Source organism: Cyprinodon tularosa, unplaced genomic scaffold (assembly GCF_016077235.1).
Source record: "Cyprinodon tularosa strain WSP-4 unplaced genomic scaffold, ASM1607723v1 ctg195, whole genome shotgun sequence".
In the NCBI taxonomy this organism is placed as follows: domain Eukaryota; kingdom Metazoa; phylum Chordata; class Actinopteri; order Cyprinodontiformes; family Cyprinodontidae; genus Cyprinodon; species Cyprinodon tularosa.
In genome coordinates, this window is record NW_024038707.1 from 924111 (window position 1) to 939111 (window position 15001).

General features: G+C 39.2%; 1 protein-coding gene across 1 annotated transcript in view; it reads left to right on the forward strand.

Annotated features, from left to right (window-relative positions):
• The window catches only part of mfsd8l2 (major facilitator superfamily domain containing 8-like 2), a 50005-nt gene continuing 35004 nt past the window's right edge, over positions 1 to 15001 (forward strand). Inside the window, exons 1-6 of the mRNA XM_038283522.1 lie at positions 1 to 418; positions 3799 to 3984; positions 4247 to 4309; positions 7648 to 7767; positions 8005 to 8084; positions 8438 to 8708. Coding sequence (XP_038139450.1) covers positions 343 to 418; positions 3799 to 3984; positions 4247 to 4309; positions 7648 to 7767; positions 8005 to 8084; positions 8438 to 8708 — 796 coding nt within the window. The 5' untranslated portion in view covers positions 1 to 342. The remainder of the gene's footprint in view (positions 419 to 3798; positions 3985 to 4246; positions 4310 to 7647; positions 7768 to 8004; positions 8085 to 8437; positions 8709 to 15001) is intronic.

Consider the following 15001-nt stretch of genomic DNA (forward strand, 5'->3'; position numbering starts at 1 on the left):
GCAGCTTGGCACCACTCTTCTAGCGTGACTCAAACAGAATCTCATCTTTAACATAAATGCCTAATGCAGTAGGGTTCCAAGTCAGTTCAAACTGCTTCTCTGTTGATGTGATATTTTTTTCTGTCCTGAGATGATGCAGGAAACACATCAGCTTTGTTGAGTTTTTTTGAGAAGTTGTGCTATGAACTTGGACAATGCTGTGACTTATTCCTCCAGTGATCCAGGCCAGAGGCTGTAAGTGGATGCACGATGTTTCTTGTTATCTTTTAGTGCCGCTGAACAACATTTCAAGACAACATGCACTCAGATCTGAGTTTTCATGGCAGAGAGTAAATCAGTAGAATGGATAACCACCAGAAGAGGAACATAACTTTCCTTACCATCGGATTAATATTTATGCTGAGCGGCATTGAGTACGGTAAGTTCTGCTTTGTCTGAGCCTTCAGTCAACTAATAGGTCAGGCAATAGCTGCAGATCACAGATCATGATGGCTACAGCTTGGATGTTTGGTAACCAAGGCCGTTGAAACAGCTCTATACCAACCTTCACATTAAAGTCACAAACTTTAATGTATCTGGGATTCTAAGAGGTAAACCAATGCCAGGAGCTCACAGTGAAAAGGGAAGAAAAATGATGTAGGGTTCTCAATTTATTTTGACATCCATTAATCAGAGTAGTGTGGCCAGCATTTGGACCTACATCAGATTTAATAAAGCCAGCTGCCGGCTCCCGGGGCTCCGGCATTGCGGTGGCTGGGGGACTTCCTCGGGGCCGTCTTTCCTCCTCCCTTGGTGGGGGGTCAGGTTTCCTGGGTTGGCCGCTCCTTGGCGCCTTAGCTCTTGGGATCCCTTTGGGCGTCTGGGGGTTTTGGCCCCCCCGGTGCTTGCCTCAGTGGTTTGGAGGGGTGGGTCTTTGGCTCTTCACAACCACTACTGAGCATTTTTCCTCCGGTACTTCACCTCCATACAGAAAGCCCATATTCTGATCTTCAGCTACCACAGTATACATGTCAGATTAAATAATACAACTTATAGTTCAGCAATAGTAAAAAGGTGTTATTTAATTGTATCTCTTATACATATCTGTTGGTTGTGCTGTTCTTTTTACATCTCTTTGCAGGTGATGAAGCAGACTGAAAATGTTTTATCGTTATCTCCCTTTTATCTCCTCTTTCTTTCATCTCTTCTCCTTTTTTCTGTTTTTTCATTTCTTTTCTACCTACATTGCAGTGTCCATAAAATCTGTAATACTCCCTGCATGAAATATAATTAAGCTATTTATATGCATAAATGAAGCGGAACACTATGGCGATAGCCGTACTGCTGCACTTGTGAAAGTAAAATCTGTTGGGCTCTTTTTGGGATCAAGAGAATTATTCTTATTGCCACATTGCCAGACAAGACAGTGTAAAAAAAATGTATATATTTAAAAAAATATAATTAAAGGCACCATGTGTAGGATATATTGCCATCTAGTGGTCCTCTAAATGAATTACAAACACCAGTGTTGGGGTGTGGTGCCTCCCTGCAGTGTTGTGGTCAAGACCACTTAACCCCAGACCGAGAAAATACCAAGACTTTTAGGGTCCGAGACCGAGTCAAGACCAAGACCAGCGCCAGTATGTGACAATAAAATGTGAAACATGATCAAAATGACAAAAATTTATCTAAAAGACCCACATTCACATAAAAACACCTAGATATTTAACACACAGAACTGGACTAAACATTAACATCTTTATTTAGTACTTCTGTGTAGTAATCACAGAATTTCAAACAATAATTCAAAGTCGATAAAAATAGTATTTTCTCTGCCGTTCATGAACAGTACATACATTTATGTTGTTTTTAAATGTGCTATTTCAAAACAATGTGCAAAATTCTGTAAAATGTGTAAAACTAAAAAAAAAGCCAATCATTTCTCTTGTTTCTCTCTCATATACAGATTAAAGCTATATTATATAACTTTTCTTAAATAAATCCATATCTGTCATCAAGTTGTGAAAATATGTTATGAGACAGATAATTTGTTGAAAAAATAGATTGATCTCCTTCACTGCATTTACCAATGAGACAGGTTATTGCTTGGATTTGAATCCAAGCATCCAATAAAAAGAAGGATCTTAAAGAAACTGATAATATTCCGATGATTAGCGCTATTTCCACAGTTGTGGTCTTGAAATAAAATGCTGAGTCCTCAGCGCCTGAGACCGAGACAAGACCATCAAAAAATGGTCTTGAGACCGGTCTTTGTCTCAAGACCGGTCTCAAGTACTACAACACTGCCTCCCTGTGAATTTTGTAATGTAACCCCTACAGCAGTGTGTCAAAAATGTGAAAATGTCCACATCCTGCAGGAGTTCACGTGTCTCGGCAGGTGATGAGGTTCAGAATGACCAATGCTTTAAGTGGATAAAAATAAAGGAAATGAATCAGTGAACAGAAACACGGGTACTATTTTTATACAGATCTATCTATTGATACTTTAATTGAACAGTAAGAAAAAGAACAAAGCATTTTCTATCAAGGTTATGGTTGCTAATCGTCACAATTACACATTAAAAGAAAAAAAAAGAAAAATATTCACACAGGAAAAATATTAAATACAGCTTTGCATCCACATCTTTTAAAAAAAACCTTCTAATTATGGCTGTCAAAGTTAACAATAAAAGGTACATTAATCTAACTTCTTTTTAATGCCATTAACTTAATAAAAAACGTAATAAACACACATGATTTTTGGACCTCAGTTACGCTGCAGCTTGGACTTTATTTTCAATTTCAGTTGTTTCTACTTTTTTTTTTTTCTACTATTTCTTAATAAGTTGGGAGGAAGCTCCACTCTGTTCCACCTCCTATCCACCTCACCTCAGTTTGCTCAGAGATAGCAAGAGAAACAAAATGAATGTTTGGATTTTTTCTTCTTCGTTGACCAAAAACAAAACATAAAGCAATATTTCACATGCAGTTTATCCAGCACCGAAGCAAAACTATAGTTCTATGAATAAATGAAAAACATACAATCCATGAAAAATAATCTTATGTTTAGCTTTAACTTTATAAAGAAAAGGCTGGAGAGAAGGAGGAACATCACATCTAAATCTAAATGCAGAGCATTAGCATCACATCTGGGAGATGTCAGTAAATTTGAAGAAACTCTTTGGATTTATTTATTCCGTGTCAATTTACCACATAAAAGCAAATGTAGGGGGGGTCATTTATTTGTTACATCTCCAGATATTATTTATCCTGTGCAAATAGGGCTTTATTCTAAAAACACCTAAAGGTTGAGTCCTGGTTCTTTATTTCACTCACATTATTGGACTGTATTCATTGTTTCCTCATTTTAATCCTGCTAAAAATCTTTTATTTTTATTTTCCATTACAGAAATTATCTTGTATGAAATAATACACATCGTTACTGGTGCAAAATTTGTTCTCAGTTTTCAAAATGTTGATACTGAGAAGTTATTTTGGCAATGAAGAGAAATAAACTGAAGAATACTATATTATTGTTCATTTAAAACAAAACTTTGCATAATTTTGCGTCAGTCACATAAAATCACAGTGAAATCCATGGAAGTTGCAACATGTAACAGATGTAAAAGGTAATGTTGTAGTGTGTGTATATATATATATATATATATATATATATATATATATATATATATATATATATATATATATATATATATATATATATATATATATATATATATATATATATATATATATATGTTGTTGTATATGAATACTTTCTCACTGAATTTCATTGGGAGTTTCCCTTTTTTTTCTTAGCTGTCATTCTGCCTACAATATGGAGGTATCTGCAGATCCTCGAGGCGCCGCCATATTTCCTGGGTCTGGGACTGTCTGCCTTCAGCCTGAGTGCGCTGCTCACAGGTCCACTTTTTGGAGTCTGGTCAGATCGAAGCAAAACTACTAAATCCATCATCCTTTTCTCCAATCTTTTTGAAATAGCAGGTGGGAGTCCTTTTCTTAATTCTGAATTCAGAAAATGATTAATTAATGCTCAAATATTCACATTAATTGTGTTGAAAGTTAATGATGACAAGTTGAGTGATATTATTTTGTAAAATCCTTAAAGACGAGTAACGATTAACCAATTAAGTGAAGCATTTTCTGTAGTTTTGGAGTCTGTATACCAGCATTGTTTTTTTAAACCCTTATTTAACCATGAAAGTCCTCATTTAAATATCTCCTTTTCTGTCTCATTTGTCCCCAGGTAACTTCATGTACTTTATCGGCTATTCCAAGTGGCTGCTGTTGTCCAGTCGGCTTGTAGCAGGTAACGCAATCACTAACACACACAGAAAACTCACATTGGCATGGATGTCAGTCATTTCAACCTGGAGTGAATCACGCAAACAAAAGATGCAATTAGAAAATATAAAATTTATTTATACAGGTATAACACTATCATATTCTTCAAAATATTTCTATTTAAGGAAAACCAGTTGATTGCATTGACTCACTGACTCTCTGCATTCCATCGCACTGAGCATGCATGTAGCGACAGTAGAGAGGAAAACTCCCTTTTAACCAGAAGAAACAACCAGCAAAACCAGGCTTAGTGTGAGCGGCCATCTGCTGAGGCCCACTGGGGTTCAAGGAGAGGGAATCAGTTAAAACCATGAATGAAATATGTTCTTTGGTGCTCGGGCCCCAACAGAAGGCTGTGAATCAACATACGTAAACTAGAAAAGAATTAGAGTCCTCTCTCCCATGCATGTAAACTACTCTCCACTTGTGTTATGAACTTTTTTTGCACTCAGATTCAGTGATGGGAGTAACGGCGTTGAAAGTAACGGCGTTGCTAACGCCGCTACCTTTTTTAGTAACGAGTAATCAAAATTATTACTCTTAAAGCTACAGTGTGTAATAATTACAGGCATATAAATTCAGAAATTTAATATATTATACATAACTATGTTATTTATCATCACCTATGAGCTCAGCCTTTTAACCATAACATTTGCGTTGCCTTAGAATTCGTTATTTATAATTACATAGGAGCGGGTCTCGCAGCCATGGAGGCTGACATCTTTGCGCTACGGCAGCGCAGAGGCAACAAACTAGCGATTGCGAGATCTCCCATGACGCTCGAAAATAACTACGGCAAGTTGAGAGAGATGAACTGAGACGGTACTGAACAGTAGATGGCAGTATTATGCCTGAGAAGCGTTTAGTCTGCCTGAAACCAAAGAAGAAGAAGAAGCAGGTATACTGCGCCTCGGTAACAAGAAAGGTAAACAAGGCGGCAGGCGTGAGTGACTTTGCAAACTGTTTGGCACTGTGTGGCCAAACATCAGACGAATGGAGGATCATGCCTACTCTGTATCACAACGAAAAGCGGCGGACACCGAACCCCCGTCATCTAAGAAGCGGAAACACGACGAGAATAAACGCAAGCGTGACAAGAAACGGCAAAAAACACGGATCAACATTGGCACGGCATTTACACGATGGAAGTCACTGATGGAGGAAAAAGGTTTTCAAAGTGACGCTCAAGTTGCCAGTTTTCTCTTGGACAGGTAATTAATCCTATACACACAATTGTCTAATATCACTGCAGTTTTTGGAGTACAGGATGCTCAGACCTGTCTAAAACAATAACATGCGGCGTGATGATGCTGTTACTCTCCAGTATACTTATTCAGCAACGTCCATGACATTTCACAGGTAATGATTCAGTAATTTTCTGTAAAATAATTTTCTGGATATATACCTCGGTTACTTCTCTCCGGCTCCTTTGGAGATCTTCAAGCCTTTCCTCCTCTGCTCTCACCCCGCTGGCTCCCCTCTCTCGCCTGGCCCCAGCTGCACGCTCACCCCGGCCTCTCTGCCCTCTTCCTTTCCCTCTTCCTTGCCTTGTAACCCCCGTGCCACAAACAAGACTTGGACTCTGTAAACGGGGAATATATATTCTTCCAGCGAACACAATCTCGCTGTTAAACTAATGACTACAATTACTTCGTCTGTTTATATCACCATGCAAAGCAGCTCACCAAAACGTCACAACGACGTAGAAAAAATAACGGGTATATTTATTATCTTAAGTCTACATGAAATCTATACCCTACACAGACTAATGAAATACTATCTGTAAAATTATCTATGTAAACAAACCTCATCACTTGAGAAGGTAGGTGATGCGGACGTCGTGGAAGACATTTTGTCCCGTAACGCTCGCCGTACTGTTGGGGGGGAGAAGCGGTGGGGGGGAGATGTTCATGTTGCTGCAGTCTGCAGTCTGACCGCTAGATGTCGCTGAAAATTACACACTGTAGCTTTAATGTAACTATAACGCAGTTACAATTGCCGACACCCCGTTACTGCACGTTACTCAGGTCGCACAATTAACCTTTTTTCATGATAGGACTCATGCGCGCGTCATGAGAGAGGGGAGGATGGAGAGTGAGGAGGACTCCAGCGGCAAAACAGTGCTTTCCAGATGGAAATACTGGTGTTACGTTGAGCTGCATTTCCCCATCAGATACGGTTTCCCCTGCATCTCCGCACAGCGCGGCGGCACGATTCACCGTGCAAGCGACAGGAAACGCGCATGCTCGCTAAAGGCGCATAACAGCCGCCCTGTGCTCGCGCCACAGGGGAACTACGGAGAGCATGAACGATCATTAGACTATATGGAGAAAGAGAGAAATATGGATGGATGGATGGATGGATGGATGGATGGATGGATGGATGGATGGATGGATGGATGGATGGATGGATGGATGGAATAGATAGATAGATAGATATAGCTACATGTTGCAGTATCTATAACAACTCAAACACAGGATTTCAGAATTAGACATCCCCAGTTATTAATTTCATACACTCGCAAAAGTAACGCAATAGTTACTTTTACTAGTAACTAGTTACTTTTATTGTAGAGTAACTCAGTTACTAACTCAGTTACTTTTTGGGAGAAGTAACTAGTAACTATAACTAATTACTTTTTCAAAGTAACGTGCCCAACACTGCTCAGATTCAATACTATGAGGCGCCATATTTATCATAAGCATGGTTCATCCTCCTCCTCTGTGCCTTGATTTTTATGCACCTGTAGATTCTCCTCTACTGGCATGTGGACCTGTTTCTTCCAGGGTCCCGGGAACAGACATGGGGGAAAAAATATGTATAATGTGCATAAAAAATATCGATTTGTTCCACAACAATAATTTGTGTGCAAAGTTGTTCTCACAATCTGCTTATTTATGCAAGGATCCTTAGGTAAGCACCAGTCATGCCTAATTTTCACTCTGGGAGCAGTGGGCTGCCATTTGCGGCGCCCGGGGAGTGTAGGGGTTAAGGTTCTTTTGCTCAGGGACCCCGAGTGGCAACCGCTCGGCCTGCTAGCCTGTGTTAAGGGTCTTGCCTGAGGACCCACACTGGCAGCTCATTCCCCCCAGCTGGGATACAAACCCAGGCTTATTGTTTGCAGGACAGCTCACTTGAACAAGCCAGCCTCTAACTCATAAGAGTTAACTTTTAAGAGTTTGGATGTTTTCAGTCATTTGCCTCCATGTTGGAGAGAAATAAAAAAATCTGTTCTTCTTTACCAATATGCCAAAGAAACCATTCTAAGGTGTGCTGAACAGATTTATGCTGCTTTCCTTTCAGGTGTGGGTGCAGGAGCCGGGTCCTCCATCTTTGGTTTTCTAACCCGGAGCACTCTGCCAGAGGAGCGCGCCGGTATCTTTGCAGCAATCATGGCCTGCCGACAAGCTGGCCTTCTCGTCGGTCAGTATTTTTTTTTTTCCTCTCACCACAATGACAGAAGTGTTGCTCTCACCTTTCTGCACCCTGCTCTGTATTCTGAGAAATATCAGACACTGGGAAGGATTTTGCAGCTTTGATGTACAGTTTGATCTGCAAGGAGAAGAGGCCATTGAGTAAAACCACCAAGGTGTTAAGGCTGGCGTCTTTGCACCTCCTCTGTGTGTCTCATCTTTAAAGCACTTCCTCCTGTCTCTCCAGGGCCAGCGTTCAACTTGTTCCTGCGGCTGTGTGATTTCAAACTGGGGCCCTTTGTTGTGAACAAGTATACGTCTCCTGGGGTAACCACATCCAGAAAAAAAAAATCAGTAATCTGAGGTTCTCTGAAAGGCTCATGAATCGACAAAATGAGGAGTAGAAATAGTCGCTCTACATTCTGAACTCTTCTGGGTTTTTTCACACTTTGTTCTCTGAACAGCTCAAATAAAACGCTGCGCATCACAAAGCTCACAACCTCTATGTGTCTGTTTCCATCACATGATGGCTAAATGAAACACCTGTAGCTGTAAAAATGCAGACCTCCTCCTCCACACCTTTATTTCTCCATGTTTCCCTTCTGAGATACTTATTTCTAGGATTCTGTGGAAAACAAAGTCTTTGAAGATATCTGTTTCTTCTTCCTCCATTTTTTCAGATCTTCATGTGTCTTCTGTGGACGTTGCTTCAGTTTGTCATCGTGGCTGCGTATTGGGATGTACCACCCCTTAGCTCAGAGGGGGGAGTTATAGTGTTGGAGCTGAAACAAGAAGAGAAAGAGGAGGAGGTGCCCCTGATTGGGTCAGACGAGGAGGCCACGCCTACCTATAGAGCCGTGAACTCTGACCAATGTGAGACCTCCACCTTGACCGAGTCGGAAGCAGCTGACGAAGAGTCCAACCCCTTTAAAAACTTCAGTGTCAGCAGAGGTGAGTTGGCTGCTAATTCTGAGCTTTCCTTTAGGCCATTGGAGACTCTGTGTCACTGTCATCGAGCATGTTTTCAATCTTGTTTATTGATTTTATTTTTTTTTTGGCATTGGTACAAACATGCACACGGATCTGCATCGACTTTTCCCGTTCCAGGTCACTCAGAGGGATTCTGTACAGCATATCAAATCAGATTCTCATGTATTGACAGAACTTGTGTGTGTATGTATTATAAGTGATGTCAGGTGTCTTGCTGCATCAGCATCACAGTAAGTTAACGTACAATAAGAGCGGTGATTGGGTGCCATCATCGATTATCTCCTTGTTGTACTTTGCAAGGATGGATGCGTGTTGGAGAGTGTGTCAGTGTGTAGATGCATGTATTTGCTTATGATGTCTGTTTAGGATCTTTTCTGGTTCAGTTATCTTCTGAAAACCACTGGGCCTTAAAGGAATAGTACACCCAAAACATGATTAGCCTTCATTTTCTACTCACCCCCATGCTGAACAACACTCTGGAGTACTTTTTTGATATCTCAAATGCATCTGGAGATCTGGGAGGCTTCTTGCTGTCTGCTGACATTCAAATAATGGAGGTCTATGGTGCCCGAGGCAGAAAGGTCCATAAAAGTCCACAAAAAATGTGTCAATATTCCTCCATACTGCTCGTCCAATGTATTCCAAGTGTCCTGAGTGGGTAGCATCTAGAATTTACTCGAAACAAAGTCATTTAGAATGTTTTTAGAGCATAAACAGTAGTGTATAGGATTTCCTGAAAGCGCGCGCCGGCGCGTTCATGACGCTATGGAAACCGCGGCAGACCAAACCAGATGAAAGTGCGCATTCAGCGTCTGCTCTGCCGATAATGCAAGCGTAGAAGAAGAAATGTGCTGTTTACCTGTGCAAAGAAAGAAACAACGAAAGAAAAATGTCTGAGGACTTCAGTGTTGAGGAAGAGCATGAGTGCTTTGCCGAGCTGAATGCGCACTTTCATCCGGTTTGGTCTGCCGCGGTTTCCGTAGACTCGTGAACGCGCTTTCAGGAAATCCTATACACTACTGTTTATGCTCTAAAAACATTCTAAATGACTTCGTTTCGAGTAAATGCTGGATGCTACCCACTCAGGACACTTGGAATACATTGGACGAGCAGTATGGAGGAATATTGACACGTTTTTTGTGGACTTTTATGGACCTTTCTGTCTCGGGCACAATAGACCTCCATTATTTGAATGTCAGCAGACAGCAAGAAGCCTCCCAGATCTCCAGATGCATTTGAGATATCAAAAAAGTACTCCAGAGTGTTGTTCAGCATTGGGGTGAGTAGAAAATGAAGGCTAATCATGTTTTGGGTGTACTATTCCTTTAAAGGTGCACAATGCACAGTACAGAGCAAAAGTTTGGGCACACTCTCTCATTCAAAGAGTTTTCTTTATTTTCATAACTATGGAAATTGTAGATTCACACTGAAGGCATCAAAACTATGAATTAACACATGTGGAATTATATACTTAACAAAAACGTGTGAAACAACTAAAAACATGTCTCATATTCTAGGTTCTTTTGCTTTGATTGTTGCTTCACACACTCTTGGCATTCTCTTGATTAGCTTCAGCGTTATGAGCTATAACAAAGGATTAAAATGCAGTTGATGATATTAAAATAACTACTCATAGCATTGATACTTATCATTTTTAGATCCTTTTTGAGCCTAAATAGAATTTAAGCACCGGGTGCGACGATAAATAGAAATGTCGCCATCTGCTGGCAGAACTACAGAACTATCAAAAAGCCAGAAGGAAGGAAGGGCTGGAAGGCGTTTTTCAAGTACGTAATCTAAACTGCAAGTACCAGGATAATAAAAGCAAAGATATTTTGCTGGCAGATTTTGTTATTTTAAGTTAATTTAGGTGTTAATAAATTGTTTCAAAGGAATGATCATAGCGCTCTGCATCAGCAGTGCTGTGTCTGTCTCCCTGCCAGCTCCCACATCAGCGGCGCGCCTTTTCTGCTGCTTTAGATGCGCTGCAGACAGCATGCGAGTTCATGTGTTTTGAAGGTGTGGTTTGCAGAGATGGGAAGTAACAAAGTACAAATACTTTGTTACTGTACTCAAGTAGATTTTTCTGATATTTTTACTTTACTTTACTACTTATTTTTATGATGACTTTTTACTTCTACTCCTTACATTTTTACACAAATATCTGTACTTTCTACTCCTTACATTTTTAAAAATTGGCTCGTTACTTTAGTTTTGAATCATTTCAATGGAGTTACTGTTGTTATTTTTCACGTCATCAATACCAAATTCAATCTAATTGGATGGGAATCTACGTTGCATTTGACGCACCACTACAAGATGAATCGACAGATTCGGCGGTATTCATTCGCGGCAAATCATTAGCTACGTTTACATGCACAAAATTTCCCCGATCCGATCCAAACCTTGGTTGATCGGAAATTCAAAATCTCCGTTTACATGGACACTAAATGAAATGATCCGATCATGACGTGTGTATACATGTACCAAGCGTTGGATCAGATTAAATCTTTTAAGCATGCGCAGAACTTCCTGCCAAACTTGGCAGTTCTGTCTGCGTCTGGTTTTTGAGAGGCCTGACAAACGATGCGCTCGGAGCGAGCGGAAAGAAAAAAGGAGAGAGGAGGAAAAAAGCGCTTGGCAGCGAAATGTACGAGAGAAAATGTAGAGAATGAGCGATTGAACCGGCGTGGGAGAGCGAGTGGGCTGTGGAGAGAGAAAAGAGGAAGAGGAGGAGGATAAATTCCTGCTTCCTGCAGCTTTAAATGAACTTGAGTGTAGAAGTCGGCGTTCCTAGACTCCTCCCGCCATGTTGTTCAAAGCGAGAGCGAGAGCGACCGGTGGTTTCCTGTTGTTGACAAGGCAGAAAAACGTCACGCTGACGTCGCACACATGCGCAGTGAAGATTATTTTACTCTTAAGATCCGAATGGGTGTTTACATGGACGCCAATCGGAATGGCGATCGGCAAAAACCACGTCTCTCATTCGGAATTAAATTTAGATCCGATCGGACCGAATCGGATTAGAATCTTCAGTCTGACATGTTTACATGAAACATTTTTGATCTGATCAGGCCTTCAATCCGATTAGTTGTGTCCATGTAAACGTAGCTATTGTAGCTTGGTGGCGGTGGCGTTAGCATAGTAGCATGGACGACGAGATGATTGAAAATGAACACAACGGAGATCTAGTCCTATTGGCAGACATCCATTTAAAATGTAGGCAACGGCATGAAAAAAGTGGTTTCTACTTTTACTTTTATACTTTAAGTAAATTTACAAGCCTGTACTTTGTTACTTTTACTTGAGTAAAGAAGTTTAATCAGTACTTCCACTTTTACCAGAGTATTTTTTAACACAAGGATCTGTACTTTTACTCAAGTACGGAAAGTGAGTACTTTACCACCACCATCTCTGGTGGTTTGGAGGCAGAGGCATGGTTGTGTATGTTCAAAAATATAGCTCGCTGGAACCGTTTTTCCAAAATCTCCTACACCGCCTTTAATCTTGAGAAGTAGGGAAGTTGTGCAAAGAGTTCTTTGCTTCCTGAACTTCATTCTTATATTTACCAGAGACAGAACATTTTTTAGAAGTCTAAATTGAATTACTCTTCCTTATATCTTTAGTGGGATCATTCTGATCATTTAAAATTTGTTTTCACCAATGGCTTCCTCAGCATGTTTTCTCCTCTCAAACTGTAGACATTTTTGCTGTTTTAAAACAGACATGATACGCCTCCTGCCAATATTAAATTCTTCACTTTGCACATAAAGACAACTTTATTCAAACAAAAAAATCATAAGTGCTTTATGGCTTTAAATTGACCAGATATTGCATTTATTGGTTGATTATATGAAAAATAATTCCTTATTCTGACTGATTTTTTTTTCTAAGAGTAAAAATACATTTAGTTTCAGATTCATATGCCTGTCCCAAGAGACAATAGCTCATATACAGTATGGTGGGCCCTACAATGAGAAAACAATATACAGTAAAGTATAGTGTTTAAAAGAAAGAATTTTGTCTAATATAGCCAATGATTTATTAACTTTTGTTTGAACTGATTATAAATATAATTGTTTGTGTTAAACTATAAACGAGTCTTCATTCAAGCTTTACTTTTTTCAATATTATTAATTTTTTTTTGTTTTTAAGGCACTAGTGGCTTGTTTTTTTTAATACAGTTGGCTGACAGGGAAGAGGGGATGAGAGAGAATCAGACATGCAGCAAAGGTCGGATTTGAACCTGGCTCGGCCGCGTAAAGGACTGAGGCCTCCTCTTTTCCCAATAGAAATAGTGAAGCTAACGTTAGCTTAGCTGACATGCAGTTAAAAAACTGAAATGAAAGCAAAATGTTAAAGCCTATTGCTACTTCTGTAAAGAAAAATTCATGACTTTTTAAACAAAGTTATTCAATAAGGATTTCTCTAAACCAATGTTTAACTCTGTAAGAAAATGGCAGTTAATAAGAAGATGCTTTGCTAATATTGCTAGCCATGACCAGGAATAAAAAGCTGGTCTCAAAATGAGGGATTTCCCAAAAAGCAGCCAATTACAGGTGGTTTACTTTCTCAGACGATTACCGCCATAAAAGTGACAAAGGTTTACAGGAGCACAATGGGAAAAAAAAAATTCTTATTTCTTATTTCAACCGTTTCGTAAATTAGCTGCAACATATGAATCAAGATGCTATGACCGAAAAAATTTGATTAACAGATGACCGTTGATATATGTTATGCCGAATTTAGGTGTTCAGGCTGATGTATAACTAACTGGCCCGAATAAGATAACGGAACCCCCCCCACACACACACAGATTTTAAGACCGGATTTAAAAAATAAAATAAAAAATTTAAAAAGAAATTTTTGGACAATATAAATAAGAGTACATTTATAAACATGTTTAAGCCAGAATGATTTGACATTTAAATATGATTTCTCTACAACTTTAAAGGCATTCAAATAAAATTTTCGTAGTGTTTCTTATTTATTTTTTTAAGCCACTGAATAAAGCTTTGAACTCAATGCTATTTCTGACAATTTCAATTGAAAACGTTTCCTGGATGGGAAGCGAAGCATCTTTAAAACTTGGAAACCAGTGGATTGTTTTTTAACTTTTTTGGAACTTGATAAATGGTTATCTCTGTATTTTCTTAGCTTTTTTCTCAACTCCACAGTACTTGAAGCTGCCTTAGTAAGTCACCTTAGTAATTTAGTGAGTGTGTATGGGGGCAAGTGATCTAATACTTTTGGCAATATAGCATATTTTCAATTCAGGGTTTATTTTTGAGGACAAAATACAAAGAGGCTGCTTTTAGTCAGACATGGACACGTTCAATAGCCTGTGTGGACTAGGAACAGGTTATGTGCTTATTCATATTCATCCATATTTCACTTTTATCAAAGTCCATGTGAAAGCACTGCTTTCAAGGATCTGAATGCACCACCCATCACTGCTACGATGTGCTCAGAAATGGAGGAGGGATATTTTTATCCATCAAACTATTCATTCTTTGCTCTCTGCTTTCCTTTTAACAAGATCTGGGAACCCTATTCAGACCAATTACCAATGTTTGACAATGGATAAAGGGTCATTTCTAGACTATGGTTGGACCATTGCCACTAACGACATCTCTAACTAAAAGATACTAATACATGTGACCAGTGTTGGGAAAGTTCTCTTTCTACGTGAACTAGTTCAAAGTTCAGTTCACACATTTTAAAATGAACTAGTTCAGTTCATAGTTCATAATTCAAAACCAAAAAATGAACTAGTTCATAGTTCTTTTTTTTTTTTCATATATTGCTCAATTACACCATAGCCTACTGTAGAACCACAGACAGCAATTATTTTATCAGTTATAACTCTGAAACTGTGCGTCAGATTTCATCCTATCCAGTTTTGAATCCTTATCCAACCAGGGTTTACATTAGCATTGAGGGGACAGCATTTCCCCATTGCTGCTTTAATGCTTTGTTGCTGTCCATTCACTTCACACTAGTAGCAGCTGCAGCTTTCACCCCTACAGTATATTCTCAAAAACATCAGGAAACATGTGCTGCTTGAATGGTCTTTTTTATGAGTAATTATTAAAAGAAAAATAGGAAAGTAGTCTTTAAGGTGCAAATGTTTTTTTTTTTTTTTTTTTTATAATTTTTTCCATTTGAAATTCCATTTCAATACATACTAAAAAGGAATACTGGAATCCTGGAAAATTATACCAGGCAGGTTTAACAAACAAGTTACATGGATA